General features: G+C 46.9%; 1 protein-coding gene across 1 annotated transcript in view; it reads right to left on the bottom strand.

Annotated features, from left to right (window-relative positions):
• LOC146341767 (vomeronasal type-2 receptor 26-like) overlaps nt 1–4,619 on the bottom strand; it is a 37,663-nt gene extending 33,044 nt beyond the window's left edge. The window contains exon 1 of the mRNA XM_084807665.1: nt 4,616–4,619. Within this exon, the coding sequence (XP_084663791.1) occupies nt 4,616–4,619 (4 nt within the window). The remainder of the gene's footprint in view (nt 1–4,615) is intronic.
• Nucleotides 4,620–25,824: the final 21,205 nt, after the last annotated feature.

Here is a 25,824-nt window from a genome sequence, read left to right on the forward strand (position 1 = left end):
TCTTATTTGCTCTTTCATGCTTAGGTCAGGCCTCAACACTATAATGTAGCATTTGGGGGAAAAGATGCAACCCAGTAAGCTGGCACTGGATGTTAGGATAGAGAAGATCTCCACGGCCACCAGGTATTTCCCTTTGGTACTTAGATAGGCTGGAACAAAGGAGAGCCAAATACTGCAAAAGACCAACATGCTGAAAGTGATAAACTTGGCCTCATTGAAACTTTCTGGCAAATTCCTGGCTGGAAAAGCTACTGTGAAGCTGACAATGGCCAGAAAGCCCATGTAGCCCAGGACAGTGTAGAACATGGTGACTGAACCTTCATTGCATTCTGCTACAATTTCTCCATTCAGTGAATGCATGTCCTTATCTGGGAATGGAGGAGAAGTGCTTAGCCAACTCACACAAAGGCCTGTTTGAATGGAGGAGCAGGACATGACCATCAAATTTGCCACCCTATTCCATACCCATTTCCTCATGCTGGATCCTGGTTTGGTAGCCATGAATGCCAGAACCACAGTGATGGTTTTTACCAAAAGAGCAGAAAGGGCAACTGCGAAGATGATGCCAAAAGCTGTTTGCCGGAGAAGGCAGGTCATCCTCTTAGACTCTCCAATGAACTGAAGGAGCAGAGGAAGCAAAGGAGGAGGGAGATGAGGAGGATGTAGGTGAGGCTCCAGTTGTTGGCTTTGACTATGAGAGTGAACTGGTGCTTCACAAAGTTTCCAAGTATGAAAGCTGTGATCACAGCAAATCCAACAGCAGATAAAGACAACAAAACCCCCAAAGGTTCCTCATAGGAGAGATAGCTTATCACCTTGGGAATGCATTGATTCTGCTCTACGTTTGAATAGTGATCTACTGAACATTCAGTGCAGGAATCCATATATGAAAAGGAAAAAGTAGTGGGTTTTTTATATGAGAGAAAGACAGCTGATGCAATCTAGGAAGATGGTAGAGGCTTTAAAGAAAAAGTGTAGCATGGTTCAAAGATCCTATCCTTATCAGACAACACTCCCCACATACATCTGTATTTCTCCATGCCTTGAAAACAAAACAAAGGAACAAAAATAAATAAAATGAAAAATGTTTTGGATGTGAGAGAGAACTTTCTGGTATGGAATAGTATGATGGCAGTGCGTGAACTGTGAGCCAAGATGTCTAAATCTCACCTAATCACCACAAGCTCACCTGAAATTGTCTCTCTTTCTCCCTCTTTCCCCTCTGAGTATTTCCAGAGGCACAGTCAGCCTCATGCCACACACCATGGCCCTCCATGCTGTAGATAAGCAAAAACTGCCCACCCCCTTAAGGCTGACATCTTTGCCCCTTCCCCTGTTGCCACTGCCAGTGACTAATCACATCCTTCTTCCTTAGGGGCACATTCTTGTGATTGCCATTTGATTTCTCAGAAAATGGCGACCGCAAAGCTTTACAAGGCTGCTGGGGTGAGTGTGGGCCAATTGCCGAGTGTGGGCAGGGGGCAAGTGGGAGCAGGGGCTCGGCAAGCAGGGCTCCGGGGTGCGGAAATCCAGAACTCTGGATTTCCGGAGTGAATCGTGTGCCCGTATCATCCCTACAGAGCAACCCTGCTTATCCCACATCAGATCTCCAGGGAGGGAGATATAATCCAAATGCTTCCAGAGTTTACAGCTAAGTTCACTCTCATTCTCATTCTCCATCTTTTGTCTCACAAAAGGTCCTGCATTGTTTCCCATTTACACCTAGCTTGTCCATCCCCTGGTTGGAGTGGGTGAAATAAGAATTTGTCACCTTCCCAAACCATCTCTACGCCCTCCTGGGAATTTTTTCTTTAAATTCCATTAGAAAATGTGTGCCAGGAAACTTACCAGTGACTATTTAGGAAGACTTTTAGTCATTCTGGCCCCATTGAACTGCTCTGGTTAAGTTACTCACCAACATGAAACATGTCTGTCTGTCTATCATCTTTCTATCAATAACTGTATAAAACTTTCACAGACACATGTTCAAGGATCAGTAACTTGTTCCTACTCCTTCCAAACCAAAGACCATGCCAACTTTCATTATATCAGTTCTGTGTGATATTGTATAATTTGTAGCATGCTTGATAAGTGTGAAGATCTATGACATTTACCCTTCCAATAAGAAATCTTTCCTTGAGGACATGGGGCACAATCGTAACAGCAAAATAGCTCCCCCTCCTTTTTTTTCCTGATGTAACCAGGATGGCAGTTGTCATTACACAGAGAAATGGGCAGCACCTAATCAGAAACATTGGTGGAGAGTGGTTAGGACTGAGAAAAATATGTTTTGAGAGTTGTAGTTTCACTTGTGGGTGTAAAAAAAGTAACATGGTATTCTAAATGGGGAAAATTAGGGATGTACAAAATGACTTACCTGTTTCATTTCGTGACATCCGTGGTGGGGAGGGCTCTCCATCCCTCCCCCCGAAATCCTCACCAGCTAGCTCTGCTCCGCGGTGACTCTGCGGAGCCACTGGCTGAGGCTGCCCACAGTGACATCCAGCCGCTGCTGGGCTGCACAGGGACGCAAATGGTGGCTGCCGTAGCCACCGACATTTGCGTGGCTGCCTTTTGCCATGATAGGCTACGTAAATACTTACGTAGCCTATCATGGCAAAAGGCAGCCACGCAAATGGCATCCCTGCATTAGCTGTGATAGGCTACGTAAATACTTATGTAGCCTATCTTGGCATTCCTGGGGAGGTGAATGGCAGCCGCAGATGAGGCCGCCATTCGCAAGGCACCACGGGCGAACGGCAGCAAGTAAGCTCCATTCTGTGCACATTTTGCGGGGGGGGGGGGCATCGCTCTGCCACAGATTCCTGGGGGCCAAATGTGCTGGCATTTGGGCTCCCTGGAATCAGTGGTGAAATTCTCTGCCATCTCCAGGGAAGTTTAATACTTGCATAGTGTTTGAGGTAATAAGATCTCTAAGCAGATGATATAGAAAAGTATCCAAACACTGTCAAAATACAGTGTTCATATAAACAAATAAAAAGAAACCATAAAGTGGAGAAGTGGTATGATAAGGAATATCGAAACAGGGAAAGCTTGCATAGGCTGGGTATACAGAGGGGAACACCGTCTGCTAAGTGCCTTGCTCCTAGCTGGTTTAGAGCTTTGTATGTCAACAACAGAACCTGGAATATGGCTCAATAGCTCATATCCTAAACACCCTGTGCATTTCTTTCAACACAAATGTGCACATGGCTGGATGCCTTATTGAGACGCCTACTCACTCCATTCCGAACTAGCTCCCACTTCTGAACGAGGTGAAGGGCAACTCCAAATATAGTGTATTACATGAATCCAGTTGTGAGGTTACTGGTTCATATACCACTGTGGCTAGGCTATCCCCCTCTAGGAATTGGTGTAGTTACCACACCAGCTGAAGTGGGGAATTGGTACTCCCTTGAGGGTTTCTGGGCCTCCATTGAAAAAGATATATCCAGAGGAAAGATATATCCACAGATATATCCTGTTCAAACAAAGGGAGTGTTGCCTCTTTCAGAACAGGCAAACAACCTGTGTTCTGGACTGGTTACCACCCACATATGGTCTCTGTCTAGTCATGATTTAGTTGCTGTGCATTAGCCCTCCTCCAGCCCATGATTACATCCAGGGATGAGTTCAGATTGTGCACAGCCTCTCCTGACTCAGATGTTGCAGAGAAACAGAACTGGGTGTCATCAGCATACTGCCCTAGATCTCCTAATGACCACCTCCAACTGCATCATATTAATCTCCTACCACATTGGAGACACAATAGTGTGCAGTGAGTCTCCTCAGTTCCAGTGTCATGGGTCTGAGGCTCCACTCACCCAGTGTTATCTCTAGTACTGGCCCTGTGTGGAAGAGCTGGACCATTATAAAATGGTGTCCCGAACTCAAATAGTGCCCACTACGCTATTTCCGGTTCCCTTTTTTTTTTTTGCCATAATTACCTATGTAAATATTTACGTAGGCTAGAATGGCAAAAAATAGGGAATGCAAATGGCGGCCACCGTAGCCGCGCCATTTGCGTACACCGGTTTTGTGGGGGGGGGGTTGCCCAGCTGTGATAGACATAAAGACTTACATAGCCTATCACGGCTGCCTGGCTGGACGCAAATGGTGGCCGCTATGTTGGCTGCCATTTGCGTCCGCACCAGCCAGTGCGCGGCTGGAAATCCAGCTGTGGACGGCCCTGGATGGCCGGCTGCTCCATGGAGCCACCACGGAGCACAGCCAGCCAGCCAGGATTCCGGGGGGGGAGGACTGGATCACCTCCCCCCTGTCGAGGATTCTGGGGGGGAGGGACGGAGCGCCTCCCCCCCATGAACACAATACGCAAAAAGGTAATTGAGTTTCGTATATCCGTATGTGGATGTCCAAGCGGGCAGGGGCGGGGCAAGGGGGCCTGAGTCAATCCAGCAGAGCTCTGCCAGATGCTGAGTTAAGTGGCTGGGGCTATAGTGGGGTGCAACTGAGGGAGCTCCAGGTGGCCAGGGCAACGTATAGGGAGATGACATTGGGAGGGATGGCCACCCCAGGGGGGTAAGCAAAGGCAGCCAACCTAAAGGCCCCTAAGGTCGCTCGCCTGGACAAGTAAAGCGGGGTGTGGTCATCTCACCCATATCCGGGGCAGCCGCCCAGGTCCTCTGCAAGCAAAGGGCATGATGTCATTTGCGGTGCTACTGACAGACATGCCACAGGAGGGTGGACTGCCTCCTGCGATGGTGAGCCTCCTGAGCAAGCCCGCAAAGACGAGGTGTAGGCCTCAGTGGTGTCCAGACGTGCTGGATCCGGGGCTGCAGTACTCAGGTCCACTGCCAACAAGGCGGATGATGTTGATTGTGCCGCTGCTGACAGAGATGTCTTTGGAAGGAAATAGAAAGATTTTATTCAGTTTTTACTTTATATCTCATCTTTTGTCCATCATGAAACTCAAGGTGGCAGCATGTGGTTCCTTCCCTCCAAGCACTGACCAGACCCAAACATGTTTAGCTTCAGCAAGGTGGCTGCCTCAGGTGCCTACAGATTATGTCCTGGGCAGATGAGAGAAGAGAGTGACCCTAATTCACCCATAAAGCCTTAAGGGTAAGTGGAGACCAGAACCTGGGTCCCTCGGGTCCCAGCACAACACTCGAACCACAACAATACTGAGCTCGTGCAGGAAAGCAGAAGCACCGGCAAAGGCCAGCTGGAGGTGGAGTCCTAAGAGGCCCGCAAGCTCAGAGGGTGCTGGTCAGCAACAGCCCTCCCCACATAAATCTAAGGATGGACGAAAGTCCCTTACCTGGTCCCGCAGCTGTTTTCGGTGGGAGGGGAGGCGCTCCGGTTCTCCCCCCGAAATTCTTGGCGAGGGGAGGTGCCCCACCCCTCCCGGCCGAAATTCAGCCGGGGGGGAGGCGCCCCAAACCTCGCCACCGAAATTCTGGCCGGGGGGGAGCGCCCTGTTTCTCCCGGCCACGAAATAAAAAAGTAAATGTAAAAAAAAAAACACAACGTGATATGCTACGTAACGAATTACGTAGCCTATCAAGGCTAGATTTTCAAAGTCAGCCGAGACAGGCTACATAAATCGTTACATAGCCTATCACGGCTGACTTTGAAAAAACAACAAAAAAAGCGCGTATGCAAATGGCTATTTGCGTTGCCCTTATTTTCGCCGTAGTCTACGTAAATCTTCACGCAGACTACCCGTGCCTAAATAAGGAACGCAAATGGCCATTTGCGTGCGGGCTTTTTTTTTTCAAAGTCACCCATGATAGGCTATGTAACGATTTAGGTAGCCTATCATGGCTGACTTTGAAAATCTAGCCGTGACAAGGTATGTAAATCGTTACGTAGCCTATCACATTTTTATTTTAAATATTATTTTACTGGGAAATGGCGGTGGCGGCAGCCAGTCGGAAGACCGGCCGCTGCCCCAGCCCCCGCCAAAACACTGCTGAAACGCTGCTGAAACGCCGCTGGGACCCGACACTGAGATGGACATTCGACAGAGGTAAGACCCATCCCGGGGGGGGGGGTGGAGTATTTCCCCACCAATTTCGGGGGGCCGAATGCTTTGGGCCAATGGCCATAAAAAGGAAGGCCCAGGTGGAAGAGGGCGGTGGGGTGGGGACGGCAAGCCCCTCGGAAGCAATGGAGCACAGCTGCCACTGCTGAAGGTAACCAGGAGGGCAGGTCACAGCATCCACCACAGTGAGAGGGCCAGCGGCGGTGGGAGGCAGTCAAGGGGTCCGAGCAAGGCAAGGTGGGGCGTGTGCCCCCAAAGGGGGTGCTACCACCCAGGAGGCTGAGAAGCGCCGATGGCAGGCAGGCAAGGGGGGCGTGCACTGCAGAGGCAAGCACCATTGCCCAGGAGGCCATGCAGCACCGCCACTGACAAGCAGGCAAGGGGGGGTGTGCTGAAGAAGTGGGCACCACCGCTGCAGCCAAGCAGGTAAGAGGGGGTGTGCACCGCAGAGGCAAGTGCCGCCACACAAGAAAGGCGGGCAGGACCGCCCGCCAGGCGCAAGAGGTGAGGGTGCCGCAGAGGTGAGCACCGGCGGCCGCAGAGGCAAGACCAGCTGGCCGAGCGGTGAGCCGATGTGGTGAGTGGCTCATGCGCTGCCGAAGTGAGCTGGTGGTTTGCAAGAACACACAGAATCACACAAGTGGAGGGGGTCGCGGACTGGCATCCGTGTGGCAGAATTGGCGGGTGCACTGAACTCAGGACCCCAGATGGACACTTGCAACATCCCTTGCTATTGGCCAGCGAGGAAAAGAGTCAGATCATGGATTTCTTTTGCCTCAGCAGCCTGGCCTGGATGTCCTGCAGCAAAATTGCCCCATGGCTCCCATCTAAGTCCTGAGCTGACTATTGTGTTCAGTTCTGCCCTCTCAGTGCATATGGACCATATGATACCCTTCCAGCAGTCCAGATCCCTGCCAGCTGTTCAACACTCAGTTTCACCTGGAGGATGTCTGAGGCTCCTAGCTTCATATGTAATCTATGCTGTTGACATTTGGGCTGCACCTCACCCAGATTTCATTTCTGACTGGCTCATTATTGATCACTGGCCAACCTGTTGTAGGAAGAACCTAGCTTAGCTTGGCAGCCTATCAACACTTAGCACTCAGTGCAGTGGAAAATGTGATACCCCAAAATGCTAAGGACATCAGAGAACTTACACAAGGCAGTGAAAAACATTATTTGTGTATCCAAGAAACACTAAAGTGAATTTAAATCATACACCAGGGAAATTTGAATCACACACTCAAAACTCAATAAATCAGATGAAGTCAAGCATTTAAAAAATCAGTGATGCAGCTTGATGCAGGGAACATGGTCTGTGTGTTTTGGTGGGTGCTTGAGTCAAATGAAATATACAACATGCAAGGCATCTACAGATCAATCTCATCATTGAGAGAGACAACTCTTGGACATGATTACAGATGAACTGAACAATATTCACTAGGTTGTGTTTTGTCATTTTTGCCACCATCTGACGAATTACATCCAGATATTTGGTACAAGAGGGAGGTTCGGGTTTTTTTAATGTTACCATGAGAAAGCACTAGACTTCTGTCAAAGCAACTTTGAAAACATCTGGAATGAGGATATAGCCAGAGGTAGTATGTCTCACTCCCCCTGTAGCCGGTGGGATAAAGGTGTAGCAGGTGCGTAGTCACCATCCATGTCCTTCCGCAGACAATTATGAGGGAGCAACCCAGAGTGTTCTCTGTAGAACTTAGTGATTAGTAAGACTGGAATGTGATTCCATGTTTATCAATACTACAGGACATGTTTCGTTGAGAAGTAGGGGCACTAGTTTTTCTTTCATATGCAACACAGACTAATGATTCCTACATTTTTGAAAAAGAAGATTGATTCTCACATTCTTCCACTGTTTTTCTCCTTCATTTTGCTCTTCTTATTTTCTCTTTGATGTTTAGGTCAGCTCTCAATAGTATAATGTAGCACTTGGGGAAAAAGATGCAAGCCAGTAAGCCAGCACTGGAAGTTAGGATAGAGAAGATCTCCACAGCCACTAAATATTTTCCATTGGTACTCAGATAGGCTGGAACAAAGGAGAGCCAAACGCTGCAAAAGACCAACATGCTGAAAGTGATGAACTTGGCCTCATTGAAACTTTCTGGCAACTTTCTGGCCAGAAAAGCTACTGTGAAGCTGACAATGGCCAGAAAGCCCATGTAGCCCAGGACAGTGTAGAACATGGTGACTGAGCCTTCATTGCATTCTGCTACAATTTCTCCATTCAGTGAATGCATGTCCTTATCTGGGAATGGAGGAGAAGTGCTTAGCCAACTCACACAAAGGCCTGTTTGAATAGAGGAGCAGGACATGACTATCAAAATTGCCGCCCTATTCCCTACCCATTTCCTCATTCTAGATCCTGGTTTGGTAGCCATGAATGCCAGAACCACAGTGATGGTTTTTGCCAAAAGAGCAGAAAGAGCAACTGCAAAGATGATGCCAAAAGCTGTTTGCCGGAGAAGGCAGGTCATCCTCTTTGGCTGTCCGATGAACAGCAAGGAGCAAAGGAAGCAAAGGAGGAGGGAGATGAGGAGGATGTAAGTGAGGCTCCGGTTGTTGGCTTTGACTATGGGAGTGTCCTGGTGCTTCACAAAGTTTCCAAGTACAAAACCTGTGATCACAGCAAAACCAACAGCAGAAAAAGACAATGAAATCCCCAAAGGTTCCTCATAGGAGAGATAGCTTATAACCTTGGGAATGCATTGATTCTGCTCTACGTTTGAATAGTGATCTCCTGAACATTCAGTGCAGGAATCCATATCTGAAAAGGAAAAAGTAGTGTGTGGTTTTATATGAGAGAAAGGCAGCTGATGCAATCTAGAAAGGTCGTAGAGGCCTGCTTAAAGCAAAAGTGTAGCATGGTTAGGGATGTCAGAGGATTCCGCCATGGATCTCAGTGAGGCCAAATGCTAGTGCATTCAGCCCCCCAAAATCTGGGAGGAACGAAGCCCCCGCTCCTCCCAATCCACGAAAGGCGCATGAAACGGCGCACTTACCTGCTTCCGTCTGCGCTGACTTGCAACTGGTGGCCGCCCTGCGGCTCCAATTCACTTCATCATAGCCGTGATAGGCTACGTAAGTAATTACGTAGCCTATCATGGCAAGCCAAAAAAAAAACCAGCATACGCAAATGGCGGCAACTACAGTGGCCGCCATTTGCGTTCCCTATTTTTAGCCGTTTTAGCCTACATAAATATTTACGTAAGCTATTATGGCGAAACAAAAAAGGACCTCAAATCACGCCCACTATGCTATTTACGTTCCCCGTTTTTTCACCGTTAATAGCCTACGTAAATATTTACGTAGGCTAAAATGGTTAAAAATAGGGAACGCAAATGCCGGCCGCCTTAGCCGCTGCCATTTGCGTACGCTGTTTTTTTGACTTCCCGTGATAGGCTACATAACTACTTACGTAGCCTATTACAGCAGCTTTGCTGGACATAAATGGCAGCCACTATGGCGGCCGCCATTTGCATCCACAGCAGCCTGTCCGCGGCCAGAACTCCAGCTGCGGACGGCAATGGCTGGCGGCTCCATGGAGCTGCCGCAGAGCAGAGCCAGCCCAGGGAGAATTCCGGGGGGAGGGATGGAGCACCTCCCCCCCACCGCGAATCCAACCTGTGAAAAGATAAGTGACTTTCGTACATTCCTAAGCATGGTTCAAAGATTCTATCCCTATCAGACAACACTGCCCACATTCATCTGTATTTCTCCATGCCTGGAAAACAAAACAAAACAAAGGAACAAAAATAAATAAAATGGAATATGTTTTGGATGTGAGAAGTTTCTGGTTCTGTATAATATTATGCTAATGCATGCACTGTGAGCCAAGGTGTCTAAATCTCACCTAATCACCACAAGCTCACATGAAATTCTTTCACTCTCTCCGTCTTTCCCCCTCTGAGAATTTCCAGAGGCACAGCCAGCCTCAGCCCACGCCGTGTCCCTGCAAGGCATAGGCAAGCAAAAACTGCCCACTCCCTGGAGGCTGACATCTTTGCAATTGCCCCTGTTGCCACTGCCAGTGAATGATCACATCCTTCTTTCTTACGAGTGTATTTTTGCAATTGCCATTTTATTTCTCAGAAAATGGTGACCGCAAAGCTTGACAAGGCTGCCGGGGTGAGTGCAGGCCATTTGCCAAGTGTGGGTAGGGGGCGAGCGGGAGCAGGGGCTCGGCAAACAGGGCTCGGTGGTGCAGGCAGGAGCAGGTCCACCGGATTTCTGGACTGAATCGTGTGCCCATGCCATCCCTACATAGCAACCCTGCTTAACTCACATCAGGTCTTCTGAGAGGGTGATCTAATCCAAATGGTTCCAGAGTTTACAGCTAAGTTCACTCTCATACTCCATCTTTTGTCTCACAAAAGGTCTTGTATTGTTTCCCATACACCCAGCTTGTCCATCCTCTTGGTTGGAGTGGGTGAATAAGAATTTGTTGCTTTCCCAAACCATTTCTAAGCTCTCCTGGGATTTTTTTCCTTTAAATTCCATTAAAAAAGGTCTGCTAAGAAACTTACCAATGACTACTCAGGAAGACCTTTAGTCATTCTCACCCCATTGACCTGCTCCTTTCAAGTTCTACACCAACACAGAACATGTCTGTCTGTCTGTCTGTCTGTCTGTCATCTTTCCATCAATAAGTGTTTAAAACTTCCACAGACACAGATATTCAAGGATCAGTAACTTGTTCCTACTCCTTCCAAACCAAAGACCATGCTAACTGTCATTATTTCAGTTTGGTGTGATATTGTATGATATGTAGCATGCTTGATAAGTGTGAAGATCTATGACATTTACCCTTCCAATAAGAAATCTTCCCTTGAGGACATGGGGCACAATCATAACAGCAAAATGGCTCCCCCTCCTTCTTTTTCCTGATGTAACCAGGACGGCAGTAGTCATTACACAGAGAAATGGGCAGCACCTATTTAGAAACATCGATGGAGAGTGATTAGGACTGAGAAAAAGATGTTTTGAGAGTTGTGGTTTCACTTGTGAGTGTAAAGAAAGAAATATAGTTTTCTCAGTGGGGAAGATTAATACTTGCAGAGTGTTTGAGGTAATACAATCTCTAAGCAGATGACATAGAAAAGCATCCAAACACTGTCAAAATACAGCGTTGACATAAACAAATAAAAAGAAACCATAAAGTGGAGAAGTGGTATGATAAGGAATATCGAAACAGGGAAAGCTTGCATAGGCCAGGTATACAGAGGGGAACACGGTCTTCTATGTGCCTTGCCCCTTGTTGATTTAGAGCTTTCTGTGTCAACAACAGAACCTGGAACATGGCTCAATATCTCATAAACAACCTGTGCATTTCTGTCAACACAAATGTGTCCATGGCCGGATGCCTTACTGAGACTCCTACTTGCTCCATTCTGCTCTAGCTGCCACTTCTGAACAAGGTGAAGGGCAGCCCCACATAGAGTATATTACATTAATCCAGTTGTGAGGGTACCTGTTCATATACCACTGTGGCTACGCTATCCCTCTCTAGGGATTGGTGTAGTTACCATACCAGCTGAAGCTGGGAATTGGTGCTCCAAGCCGTTGAGGGTTTCTGAGCCTCCAGTGACAAGGATATATCCCGAGCAAAGATATATCCAAAGATATATCCTGTTCAAACAGAGGGAGTGTTGCCTCTTTCAGAACAGGAAAACAACCTGTTTCCTGGGCTGGTTACCACCCACATACGGTCTCTGTCTAGTCTTGATTTAGTTGCTGTGCTTTAGCCCTCCTCCAGCCCATGATTACATCCAGGGATGAGTTCAGAATATGCACAGCCTCTCCTGAATCTGATGTTGCAGAGAAACAGAACTGGGTGTCGTCAGCATAGTACCCTAGATCTAGGGATGTACAAAAGTCACTTACCTTTTTGCAGCTTGGATTCGCGGTGGGGGGAGGCGCTCTGTCACTCACCATGGAATCCTCCCTGGGCCGGCTCCGCTCCGTGGCGGCTCCATGCAGCTGCCGGCCAGGGCTTTCACAGCCAGAGTCCCGGCCATGGACGGGCTGCTTCAGAAGCAAATGCGTCCAGCGAAGCTGCCGTGATGGGCTACGTAAGTATATATGTAGCCTATAATGGCAAGCCAAAAAAATAATAATAATAACAGCATACGCAAATGGCAGCAGCTATGGCGACCGCCATTTGCCTTCCCTATTTTTAGCTATTTTAGCCTGTGTAAATATTTACATAGGCTATTATGGTGGGGGGGAAAAGGAACGCAAATACCTCTCATTACGCTATTTGCGTTCCTTTTAACTTTTAGTGTAATAGCTTACGTAAATATTTGTTGTTGTTGTTCAGTCATGTCTGACTCTTCGTGACCCCATGGACCATAGCACGCCAGGCCTTCCTGTCCTGCGCACTCTCCCGGAGTGTGCTCAGGTTCATATTCATTGCATCGGTGATGCTATCTAGCCATCTCATCCTCTGCCATCCCCTTCTCCTTTTGCCTTCAGTCTTTCCCAGCATCAGGGTCTTTCCCAGAGAGTTTTCGCTTTGCATTAGGTGGCCAAAATATTGGAGCTTCAGCTTCAGTATCTGTCCTTCCAATGAGCACTCAGGGTTGATTTCCTTTAGGATGGACTGATTTGACCTCCTTGCAGTCCAGGGGACTCGTAAGAGTCTGCTCCAGCACCACAGTTCAAAAGCATCAATTCTTCGGCGCTCAGCCTTCCTTATAGTCCAGCTCTCACAGCCATACATTACTACTGGGAAAACCATAGCTTTGATTAGACGGGCCTTTGTTGGCAAGGTGATGTCTCTGCTTCTTACTATGCTGTCTAGGTTTGCCATAGCTTTCCTCCCAAGGAGCAAGCGTCTTTTAATTTCATGGCTACAGTCACCGTCTGCAGTGATCTTGGAACCCAAGAAAATAAAATCTGTCACTGCTTCCAATTCTTCCCCTTCTATATGCCAGGAAGTGATGGGGCCAGATGCCATGATCTTCGTTTTTTTAATGTTGAGTTTCAAACCAGCTTTTGCACTCTCCTCTTTCACCCTCAACAAGAGGCTCTTTAGATCCTCTTCACTTTCTGCCATTAGGGTGGTATTGTCTGCATATCGGAGGTTGTTGATAATTCTTCCAGCAATCTTAATTCTGACCTCTGATTCATCCAACCCGGCATGTCTCATGATGTACTCTGCATATAAGTTAAACAAGCAGGGTGACAATATGCAGCCTTGTCGTACTCCTTTCCCAATTTTGAACCACTCGGTTGTTCCATGTCCTGTTCTTACTGTTGCTTCTTGACCCTCGTACAGGTTTCTCAGGAGGCAGGTAAGGTGGTCTGGTACTCCCATCACTTTAAGAATTTGCCACAGTTTGTTGTGATCCACACAATCAAAGGCTTTAGTGTAGTCAATGAAGCAGAAATAGACGTTTTCTGGAATTCTCTTGCTTTCTCCATGATGCAGCGAATGTTGGCGATTTGATCTCTAGTTCCTCTGCCTCTTCGAAACCCAGCTTGTACTTCCGGTAGTTCTCGGTTCGCATACTGCTGAAGCCTAGCTATTTACATAGGCTAAAATGGCTAAAAATAGGGAATGCAAATGGAGGCCGCCATAGCTGCCGCCATTTGTGTGCGTTGGGTTTTTTTTTTTTTTGGCTTGCCATGATAGGCTACGTAAATACTTACATAGCCTATCACGGCTATGATGAAGAAGTTCCAATGTTCCAATGTAATGGGTCTGAGGCTCACTCCCCCAGTGATATCTCTAGTTCTGGCCCTGTGTGTAACAGCTGAACATTATAAAATGGTGTCCCAAACTCACAAAGGCAGTGAAAAAGGATACTGCAATTGATGGTATCCAAAGCCAATGAGGGATGCTTAAACAGCAATTGGCTTGCACTACTCCATCCCTCTTCTGAAGAAGGTCATCCAGCAGGCAACCAAGGCTTTTTCCATCTGCACCATGGGCCTGAAACCGGACTGAAGTGGGTCTAGATAATCAGCTTCATCCAAGAATGCCTGAAACTTGCACACCACTCCCTCCTTCAGGACTACAGGGAACACTGGATCATGTAATATTGCTGTGATACTTTAATATTGCATAGATGGGGTCTTTACTGCTACTATGTGTGCAGTATTAAATTTATGGAACTTACCAAGTCACCAGTGTTAGTTTTTTTTTCCCTCATAATTGGGACCACGGGAATGGGAAGTCCCCGAAGACTGTACAGAGGATGTCAGGGCGTCCTGGCAAGCATGGAGGGAGTGAGAGTGAGGGCAGGGGCTCAAGACAACCAAGGTAATAGTCCTAGAGTTCTCCAACACCACATGTGAAATCAACTTAGCCAGGCCAGCCAGGTAGGCCATTGGGCAGCAGGCTGTGAAGTCCCCAACAGCATCCAGAACCTGTCTGTTTGTCCCAAGTCCCAACGCAAGGTATAGGCCATCACTGTCCAGGCCAGGGTGATGGATTTTCCTGGTGACCAGCATGAAACAGTGATAGATTATGGAGACCACCTCCAGCCCTCATGCATGTTTTTCTGCACTGTATGTGTCTACACGTGTGTTTGTGTATCACCAGCATCAGAAGTGTGTCTGTGGTACTCCATACAATGTGTAAATTACCTTTATGTTGTTCTAGTGAATAAATGTGTTAGGTTCATGTATGTCCCTGTTGGGCTGGAAATTGGGAGTCCTCCTTTTGGCTTTCTTGTTGTTGTAATGCATCAAACATATCCCTGCACGCACGCACACGCACACACACACACAGATTTGCAAGTAACAAATATAATTCTGGCAGCGCACATACATCAGCATTGCAAGCTAGGAGAGAACCCTTGGGGGAAACAAATATTTGAAAGTTCTTTAAGAAAGTCTCAAAATGCCAAGCTGTTCAAGAAAAGTGTGTGTGTGTGTGAGAGAGAGTGTGTTACAGGCACAGGCCAAAGCAGAGAGAGAGAGAGGGAGAGGTGGGTGGTATGAGGGCAAGGTTATATAGAGGTGTTATCAGAGACAGAAGCAATCTGTTTGAATCTGAAGCCCTATTCCTTTATTCACCTGGTTTTGTGCAAGGTGGATATAGGCATGGGGATTTTGGCACAGACATATTGTCTGGCTTCCAGTTAATCCTTCAGAATTGTGCAGAAATGTCCTAAAAGGTCTGTGCAAGCACATTATTTTTTGGCAATGAAAAATGGAGTCACGGTGAACTGATTCAGCTTGAGACAATAGGAGAGGGTAGGGATATACAAAACCCCCCTTACCTGGCTCCTCCAGGTTCCGCTGGAAAGCGGAAGGTGCTCTGTCCCTCCCCCTCGGAATCCTGGCCAGCCGGCTCCGCTCCACAGGGATTCCGTAGAGCCGCCAGCCGGCTCTGCCAGCAGCCGGACATCCGGCCGCTGGCTAGCAGGGACGCAAATGGCGGTGGCTGTAGCCGCTGCCGTTTGCGTCCCTGGAGTCAGCCGTGATAGGCTACGTAAAGACTTACATAGCCTAATACATCTGGCTTAAAAACAACAACAACAAAAGCGTGTACGCAAATGGCAGCGGCTACGGCCCCCGCCATTTGCGTTCACTATTTTTCGCCGTTCTAGCCTATGTAAATATTTACATAGGCTAGAACGGTGAAAAATAGCGAACGCAAATGGCGGCTGCCTAGCCGCCGCCATTTGCGTATGCTGCACCCGGCCGCAGCCAGCCAGGAGACCAGCTGTCTCCCCTGCCGCCGGCCCCGCCCCCGCCGCCCCTGCACAGGCCGCCTCCACCCCCGCCGACCCCGCCCCCGCCATCCCCACTGCGGAATCTGCCACCACCACACCCGCCGCCGCCGAACCCGCCGGCGCACTGTTGGAGCTGCCGCCGCATCCGCCCAAGATGAGTGCTGTCCCGGGGGACCTCGCGGGGGGGGGGCGGGGGCAGGAGGCTGTTCCGCCATGGATTTCGGAGGGCTGAATGCCAGTGCATTCGGCCTCACTGGAATCCGTGGCGGAATTCTCCGCCATCCCTTGGTTATAGTGATGAAATGTGTGTGTGTGTGTGTCTCACCTAAACTAAAGGGGCACTCCCATGCCTCTTTAATTCCTTTTGTGGTTCTATTGTTACCTCCTACCCTATGTATGCTGAACATGACAGGTGATGTAAAGTATTTGTAAACAAACAAGCAAACCAACCAACCATTTTTGCTCCATCTTGCATGCTTTTTCCGCTCTCACCTGCTTGAAAGTCCTAGGCCACACAATGCTTTTATCATGGACTGTTAACTGTTTTCTGGGAGGAGCTCGTGGATTGAACATTCCCACTTTAACTCTCACAAAAGATTGATTTGGGAAAATGATCCAGTTTGTAACATCAAATCCTGTGACAGCATCTCCATTTTCATCAAACTGTATTGTCTCTCCTGCACTGTTGTTGAATGAGATGCCCCTTAGAAAGGGATGAAGCTAAATTCAAAGAGGAAAAGATACGAACAGACAGCAAACTATTTTCACAATTACATTGACAAGAACCTAGCCTAGATACGTTGAGATTATTTTGGATATGTCTCACTCATGCTTCCTAAATGTTTTACCCCAGTGTAGGGATGGACGGATGCCCCCCTATTCAGGTCCTCCAGATGCCCACTGAGCCGCTGCCCAGACCCACTCACAACCTGCCTGCTGAGCTGCCCGCACCTTTCCGAGCTGTCTGCAAGCACCCATCATTCCCACCGCGGCCATTTGCAAACAAAATGGTGACTCGGGAACTTCCACGTTGTTAATATTGCACAAATGGCAGAAGTAGAGGCCCCATCTAGGCAACATTACAGGGCTAAATGGCCCATTTACATCTCTAATACTTTTGCAAGATAGGGACCACGGCATCGACTGGTGCTTGTGGACAGCTCAGGATAGGTGAGGCGGCTCAGCAAGGGGAGTGCAAGCTTGGGCAGGGGCTCAGCAGGCTCAGTGGGCATGGTCTGGGGGCAGGAGTGAGGTGGAGGAATCTGGGACTGAGCTGGGCACCCACTCCAGCCCTACGGTTCAGTCAATCAGTGTGTATGTTCAAGGCACCAGGATATTAGTCCTAGGGTTTTTCCAATGCCACCTCATGTGAGACCACCACAGCCAGCTTGTTCAGGGAGGCCCTTGGGGAGATGCTGGGAAGTCCTTCACAGCATCTACACTCTGCCAGCTGGGCAGCTGCACCGTCCCCACCTCAACATTCTGTTGCTCGACAGATGCAAAACCTTTCCCTTGAGAAAAGTTTCCTGCCCCAGTTCCTAAACAGGTATTTGTGGCAGGCTATTTTGGTTAAAGGGGGATTGAGGTATGTCCTTCACTCCATTCTGTCTTAATGTCACCCTCCAGAAAAACAGGTTACTGATCAGCGATCCATCCAAATGGAGATGGAGACAATGAGCAACATGACAGCTGTTAACCCTCACCTTAATGCTAATAACTCATATACCATGACTTTAAGAAAGGCTACACAGAGAAGCTGGAAGGAGCTACATGATTAACTTGTGTGGCTTTTAATGTACAGTGGACAGAATACAGCTGGAACAGCTAGCCGCTTAACTTCTCCACAGCTACCTCCCTAACCAAACAAAAATGAGATGTTTTGTTTGTTTTTTCTCAACTCGATATTTTAACAGGCTCATATGAGTTTGGAGGCAAATAGCATTATGCATCACATAAACATAGGAAATGGTTAGGAAGGTGGGGCAAATATTACACAGAAAACTGTTAGTAGGGGTCACATCATGACCATGAAACCCCCATGCACAGGTGGAGCTCTTTATTCCCCATTCTCTTCAAAGTTGTGGAAAACTCTAGGCTGGGCCCCCAAGCTTAACACAGTGTAACTGTCCTGTATGATGGCTTGCTGGCTGCTGGAGAATTCCTCTCCTTTACGAGTTACAGGCAGCCAGCCAAAGGAGTCTGTGTTCAGCTTGGTGGTTCACAAGTTGTGCAGGCCTGTTCTACACACATGTCCACTGCATGTGCAATGTTTTCCCTGACATTCTAGGGATGGCCGAGAATTTCTCCCCGAAACTTCGGGGGGCCGAGCGCCAACGTGTTCGGCCCCCCAAACAAGTTTCGGGGAGAAATTCTCCGCACCCCCCCCACCCTCTGCACCCCCATCGGGACGGGACTTACCTTTGCCGAATGTCCCTCCCGGCGGCGGTTCCGGCCGGCGGTTCAGCGGGTGTTTGTGCGGGGTGGGAGCGGCAGCCGGTCTTTTGACCGGCCGCCGCTGCCGCCATTCCAATAAAAGAAAAAAAAAACACCCCTGTGATAGGCTACGTGACGATTAATGTAGCCTATCATGGCTGACTTTGCAGATCTAGCCGTGATAGGCTACGTTAATCATCACGTACCCTATCACGGGGGCGGTTTTTTTTTTTAAAAAACAACTTTGGAGATCGCGGCCGGGTGAGGCGGGAAGCCTCCTCCCTGGCCTGAATTTCGGCCGGGCGAGGGGGGAAGCCTCCCCCCCTGGCCTGAACTTCGTGGGGGGAGCAGCGAAGCGCCTCACCTCCACCGCGAACAAGCTTCGACGACAGGTAAGTGACTTTCATCCACCCCTAGTACACACATGTCCACTGCATGTGCAATGTTTTCCCTGACATTGAAGCTTTCACTGATCTCCATTGGATGTCCACTGTGCAAATGCACTGGAGCATATAAAAAATAACAGCTCCAGTTCTAAGCAAATTCAGTTATGTGTCACACATATGTCAACCTGATGGGACATTAAATGGCATAAAGCTACTCTCTTTCTACAACAGATTATTGGAAGTTCTTGAAATTTCTTGACACTTGGAATTCTACATTAGGCCTACCTGGACACTAAGGTAGTCATCTGAGGCCCTTCTCCAGCTTCCCCTGCCAAATAAGGCAAGGTGCATGTCTGCCAACAAAGAGGGGGGACCTTTCAGTGGTGGCACCCTGTCTGTGGAACACCCTTCCCAGACAGGCTCAGTCAGTGCCTATCTTATGGTCCTTTGAGCACCCGGTGAAGACTTTTTAAAAAAAATTCCCAGGCATTTTAAGAAGTGTTTTAGTTCTTTTAGATCGCTGCATTTTCTTGCTGCTGGTTTTACTTTGGTGATGTGTACTGGAGTGTTTCTTTTTAGGATTTTTGAAAAAATGTTTTTATTATATATCTAGAAAACAATAAGAAGGCAGAAAAACAGCAACTAAAGCCAACGTAACAATGAAAAACCCCTGAAAACAGTCCCCTAACAACTGGGGCACATTGGTTTGCTACCAGAAACATGGTGACACAATTAATATTCTGCTACTGCTGCTACTTGTGCTGCATAATCTTTGTTTAGCTGTTATAATGTCCAGATGCTCAGGGCAGAAGCAGGAATATATTGTTTTAAATCTAGCTGTGATGTATGTGTTGAATAAAACTCCTCCATATGGCATGAAATGCTAGTGGTTCTGTCTTTCCTTGAATCGAAAGTAAATCCTGAGGGTTTCCTCCCCTGGTATTGCCAAATTGTCTGTTGTCCATCCCCCCCCCCCCCCGTGTAATTGTCTGGTGAGTGGCAGTTAACCAGAATGATAGCAAGTACTTCATTAGATCCTTCATATAATTATAATAATAAAAAATGTTCTTGGTCATTTGAAATTGTCTCTCTGGTAATAGTCATTATTTCTCTATGCAATACCATCCATGCAGAACTTTCAAGGAGGCTTCTTGGATGGAGGCTGACACTGATCTAAATGGTCTGTTGTCCCATAATTTGGTCCAATGAGCATCTTCTAGTTCCCTTCTTTAATCACCTCCAACACTTTCTTCAAGCGAGCCATGGAGCCCATCTAGCCATCCATTAAAACAGTGTAAAATAGAGATACAATTCCCTAACCCCCTTCTGTTCCATTAAGATTGCTTATTCTAGTCTTGTCAAGGTTCTAAGAGCATATGTCTGTATGTGAGGATCTTTGTGGAAATGAGATAGCTGTACTTCGTGTAGCCATCCTATGCCAAATCAGCTCGGAGCTCTTCTATTGATTTTGGTTTATCCTGGGAATAAAAGTCCCTGAACCAAACATATCCCTTCTTTTCCCATTCGGGAATCCTAGTAATGACAGTTGTATCCAGTTTACCTGGGTGAGAGGAGACCAAACCAGGAACAAGATAGCTTGCCCCTTTTTCCAGATCATGAAAATAGTTTTAGTCTTTGGTTTTTAATATTGTTTCTCTCCTTCATTTGTATGGATTGAAAAGGCAAAGTCCATAAGGGGCCCTTGTTCAGCATTTCTTCTTCCAGACATACCCAGCTTTTGTTTGCCTCCATAATGATAAAGTGGAGATGCCACAACTGGAAAGCATACAAGGTCTGCGAGTCCCCAACCTCTTCCGCCTGGGCTTTTGTAATACATTGTTAATGCCAGGCGAGGTCCTTTGGCTTTAAAACCAATGAATTAAGCTGAGCTTGTCAAGATTTTGAAGTCTTTGGCTAGAGGAGGATGGGGAAGACCTCAAATAATATTTTTTTAAAAAAGGAATCAAGGATATTTTAGTTGCAGCAATTCAACCTAAAACTGACAGCTTCACTTTGTGCCATTTCTTTAGGTCCCTGGTCATAATTCCCAAAGCATGGCTACTAAAATGATTATCATGTCATCTGTACACCTGTTTCTCACATGTTCTTCACTCCACCCCCTGTATCCAGCAATACCAGGGTGATGATGATATTAGCCAATGGTTCCAGGGAAAGGGTGAACAGTAGATGTGACATGGCGCAGCCCTGTTTCCTGCCCCATTCCAAATAGATAGGTGGAGAGTGCACATCATTAGTACGCATGGTTGCTTTGTTAGCAGCATAGGGTTTGGAAATTGCAGTCACAGTTTTGGTTCCTAGCTGATAATCATTCAAGACTCTTACCAAATACCAAGACAGTCAAAGGCCTTGAATATGTTGATCGAAATTAATGACAGTGGGTGGCCTGTTTTGGTTGCATCATAGATAACATTTAACCCTGTTGTATTAGATCTAATATATGCCTTTCATGAATAAATCCAGTCTGATCTACATGAATTAAGTTGCCTACCACCTTATTTAATCACGAAACTAAAATCAATGATATATTTCTTATCCTGTTTAAGTAATGTAATTGGACAATAGGATTTCACCCTTGTATTGTGTTTTCCAGGTTTGGGTATTATTGTTATCTAGATGCTTTCCAGGTATCTGGGGGATCATCTCCCTGGCAGATCTTAGAAAAAAGCTGCGCAAGCCTAGGAAGGAATAAATCCTTATGTTTTTATTTTTTTTATTCACAAAAAGAACTTCCAAATCTCTCAGGACCAGAATCTCTATTATATTTCAAATGTTTGATGGCTTGCTCAACCTCCTCTAGTGATATGTCTCTGTTCAACAGTTTTGGTTGGCTTTTGTTAATTGGAGCAATGCCACTCTTCTTCCAATACTTATTTATAAAGTCCACACTTGGGGAGGTTGTATGATATACCTGCACAGAGAAATCTGCAAAGAGGGAGTTGATTTGCATATGATCAACTGTTAAGGTGCCATTATTTCTACTTACTGAATATATTTTAGATTTCATTTCTGTCATTTTTAGGGATGTACGAACGTCACTTACCTTTCCGCGGATTATGTTGATGGTGGGGGGTGGCAAGAGTGCTGGACTGGGAGCCGGGAGATCCGGGTTCTAGTCCCCGCTCGGCCATGGAAGCTCACTGGGTGACTTTGGGCCAGTCACAGACTCTCAGCCCAACCAACCTCACAGGGTTGTTGTTGTGAGGATAAAATGGAGGAGGAGGAGGAGGATTATGTACACCACCTTGAGTTCCTTGGAGGAAAAAAAGGCGGGATATAAATAAATAAATAAATCCTCGATGGGGGGAGGAGATCCGTTCCTCCCCCCCGGGATCCTCCGCGGCCAGCTGGGCTCTGTGGCAGCTCTGTGGAGCAGCCGGCCAGGCCCAGCCGGGCCAGAGCCATCTGCAGCCAGATTTCCCACCACAGAGGGCTCTGGGGAACCCCCCCCAAAAAAACTGCATACACAAATGGCAGCGGCTATGGCCGCCGCCATTTGTGTTCCTTATTTTTGCCGTCTTAATCTACGTAAATAGTTACATAGACTATGACGGCAAAAGTAAAGGGGAGCGCAAATAGCGTAGCGGGCGCTATTTGCGTCCCTTTTTGATTCACCATTTTAGCCTACGTAAATATTAACGTAGACTAAGATGGCCAAAAATAAGGAATGCAAATGGTGGAATTCTCTGACATCTCTAGTCATTTTAAGCACTCTAGCCAGTATTTTTGAATGCTTGTTACCAAAGCAGTAGTATTTTTGTCAACCATAAGTCAATCATATTCCTAAGAGAACTGTGGAACTGAAAGGTCCATAGCATTGTCATATGGAGTATATGTGTCTTGATTCTGTTAACAATTAACATATAAAAGGGATATGCTTTTGATAAAAAATACCTGCCAGGCCAGCACATTCCAGGGCTCCAGCGTTCTTCCAGACCTCTGTAATTTGTGTTTGGATGTTGATGTATGCATGGAATGTAGAGCATGTGCCACAGCAAGGGCTGCATTGTACACATTGTAGCTGTGACCAGTCATACCCATTTCAAAGAAAGTTCCAGGAAGGATCTCCAGTTTCTCCTCTCCACTGCAGTCTTTCTGGAATGCTTCACTCTCAAAGGTTCTTTTCAATGAACACTTGAAGGTCTTCTCCCAGAATACCATGATAAAGCCATCTTCTTTTGCCCAGGAAGGATTCACACTCTGAAGAAATTGCCTGAATCCCAGTGGGTCCTTTGAGTGAACTGCAAAGGATAGCATGCCATGGAGGGATTGTATATCGTGACCTCTTAGATCGGTGCTTGATGTGAAATCCCAGTATGTCGTCATAATCCACACCTTACTCATAGATGAATCCAGCACCGCTCTCTGAAGAAGTGAGCTTATTTTAATTATAGATGGATGAGAAGAATCATCAAGAAATACATTGGCCTTTCTTTCTATGAAAACTGAATTATATTCCAATTCACCATGCAACGACGCTGCCTTAGCTCTTCGTTTTTCGAAGGCTTGGAATTTTTCTATAAAGGCAACACAGATACCTTCCTGTGAAAGCATTGGCAGTAATTTCTGCAAACGCCGTTCTCCATGGATACTATCAGTAGTAAAGAGCCCAATCCATGTCCACTTGAAATGCACAAGTAACTGGACAATCCCTCTGTATTGTGCATCGTTTGGGACCATCTGGTATAAATACCAGAATAGAGATTTGTCACCCCATGCTGGGGAAAAAGGACCAGTAGTGAGCTGAAATAGAACATAGATATATTTTATGAATGGACAAGTAACTGGACATACTGATGAAGTCCATCTGGTATTAAGAATGGAAGCCATTGGTGGGAAATGTTTCTGTCTTTGTTTTAATCTTTTTTGTATGATTTGTAGCATAGCTGCACCTTCCATTCCTTATTAACATTATTGATCTAATATAACTTTTACTTAATGCCATTTAGAGACATTTAGTAATGCTCCAAGTCATGCTCAGTTTCCCAACATATGAGTACCATCATTATATCATAGAAGGTGAAGGCAGTGTGCATTCTTAACAGTTTGGGGATTGTGCTATTGAGTTCTGTGTTTCAGGGCTTCTTCTGATTAGATTGGGGGGCCGTGGTGCAGGTAGGGTTGGATTTGGCATCTAAGTTCCAGTCCCCCTCCCAAATGACCCTTCAGAGAGCAGCAGGTGATGGGAAGCAGACCCTGCATCAACACCTGGGCAGGTATCGGCATGCCTGTGCCAACCACTTTGAATGCTACTTGTACAGCATCCGTTCTTATTTTATAACATTTTGGAGTTTAGGGCCAACTGACAGGGCAAGTGCTCACGTTACTAATTGTTCATGGAAAAATATTATCCCTTTTTTCCCAAGAAAGTGGAGCGTATTCCCAAGCAAATGTGTCTAGCATAAGGGTAGCAGAAGCAAAGTCCATTTTTGCCCCTGCTATGATAGTGCAATAATTTCAGTGAGTTTAACATGGAAAACTGCACAGGCTCAGAATATTTGTTTTTATCAGGGCTGGTAAATAGGGTTTTGTGTTAGTTTTCTTTGCTGTGATTCAGGCATGATCTTCAAAGATTTGAAAATTCAAAGAAGCTTCAAATCCTCGACTTTTCGAATCTTGGAAGATCATGCCTAAATTGGAGAAAAAAAATTGCAGAGAAGCCACGATTCTTCAAAGATAACGCCTTAATTAAAAAAACAAAATCCAAAGTGGGGGATAGGAGGGGGTAAAAGTTAGTCTCATTTGAAGGGATAGAATAACCCCCTGCTCAATGCAGGAAGCCTGATTCCTAGGTGGTTGCCCATCCCACTACTAACCGGCGCTGACCCTACTTAGCTTCTGATATCAGACAAGCATGCGCACAAGCATCCCTTTGCTTGTTGCTGAGGAAAAATTGAGTGCTGAGGAAGCTATGAGATCTGTAGCCGGAAGATGACATGGGGCCATCAAGAGCTGTGATTGGACAGGAGGGAAATGCAAACATCACTGTATATGGACAGGCAGGGGAGGGGACTATGACTGGATATGGTAGGGAAGGTGGAAAACAAGAGCACATTAAGGGGAAATACCGGGATATGAGGGTATTGAAAGTGGGAGCATAGAAGCGGGAAATTCCGGTTCCAATTGGAGGCGAGTACTGTGTAGTGTGAAAGACAGGCGGTGAAAACTCATTGGAAGTGGAAAAACCTGTAAGTGTAGATTGGCTCATAATAAGTCAGCCTTCCCCAAGAGGTTGTGATCCAGATATTTTGGACTACAACTCCCAGCATTCCTAAACGATTGGCCATGCTTGCCAAGGCTGATGAATTATGAAGTCCAAAACATCTGGAGTTGGCCAAGCAAAAGTTTGTTATCCCATTACTTTCACCATATCCAATGGGTTATCCAACCTATACTGCTTTTAAAAAAAGGAAAGGAAAGGAAAGGAAAGGAAGAAATCATATGAAAGTTATTTCACATTTTTTACTAAAGTTCCTAATTAGACCTCAGCATTAGGGAATACTCCCTCAGGTATAATATCTTTAATTTCTGCCACCAAAATAAACCCACCATAGTTCAAAGAAAGTCAGTAACTTGGTTCCTATGCCTTAGGGATAGGGCTGAGAGCACCACTAGGGAAAATGAAAACCAAAAAAAGATCTTTATTGAGGGAAATAATTTACAAAATATTAGGTTGAGAATGTTTAATGTAGGGATGTATGAATCCCTTATCTGACTCTGCAGCGGGGGATCCGCAGTGGGGGGGAGGCACTCCGTCCCTCCTCCTGGAATCCTCCCTGGACGGCTCTGCTCCATGGCGGGTCTGTGGAGCCGCCGGCCAGGGCCATCCAGAGCTGGAGATCTGGCCACAGCCGGGCTGCTGCAGCTGCAAATGGTGGCCATCATAGCAGCCACCATTTGTATCCTGCCAGGCTGCCGTGATAGGCTACATAAGTATTTACGTAGCCTATCATGGCAAAGAGCAGGGACACAAACGGCGGCTGCTCCGCTGCTGTTTCCGTGATAGCCTACGTAAGTATTTACATAGCCTATCATGGTAAAGGCAGCCAGGCAAATACATAGTGGTTGCTGTTTGCGGGGCTGCCTTTATGTCCCTTGCCGCCATTTGCGTCCCTGCTCTTTGCCGTGATAGGCTACGTAAATATGTAGCCTATCATGGCAGCCTGGCAGGATGCAAATCGTGGCTGCTACAATGGCCACCATTTGTGGCCGCAGCAGCTGGCTGAGAGACCAGCCTCTGCCGCTCTCGCTGGAGCCGCTGCTGGAGCTGCCGCCA

Source organism: Heloderma suspectum, chromosome 6, assembly GCF_057233095.1.
Source record: "Heloderma suspectum isolate Gila_16-S chromosome 6, 16-S_ref, whole genome shotgun sequence".
NCBI lineage: Eukaryota > Metazoa > Chordata > Lepidosauria > Squamata > Helodermatidae > Heloderma > Heloderma suspectum.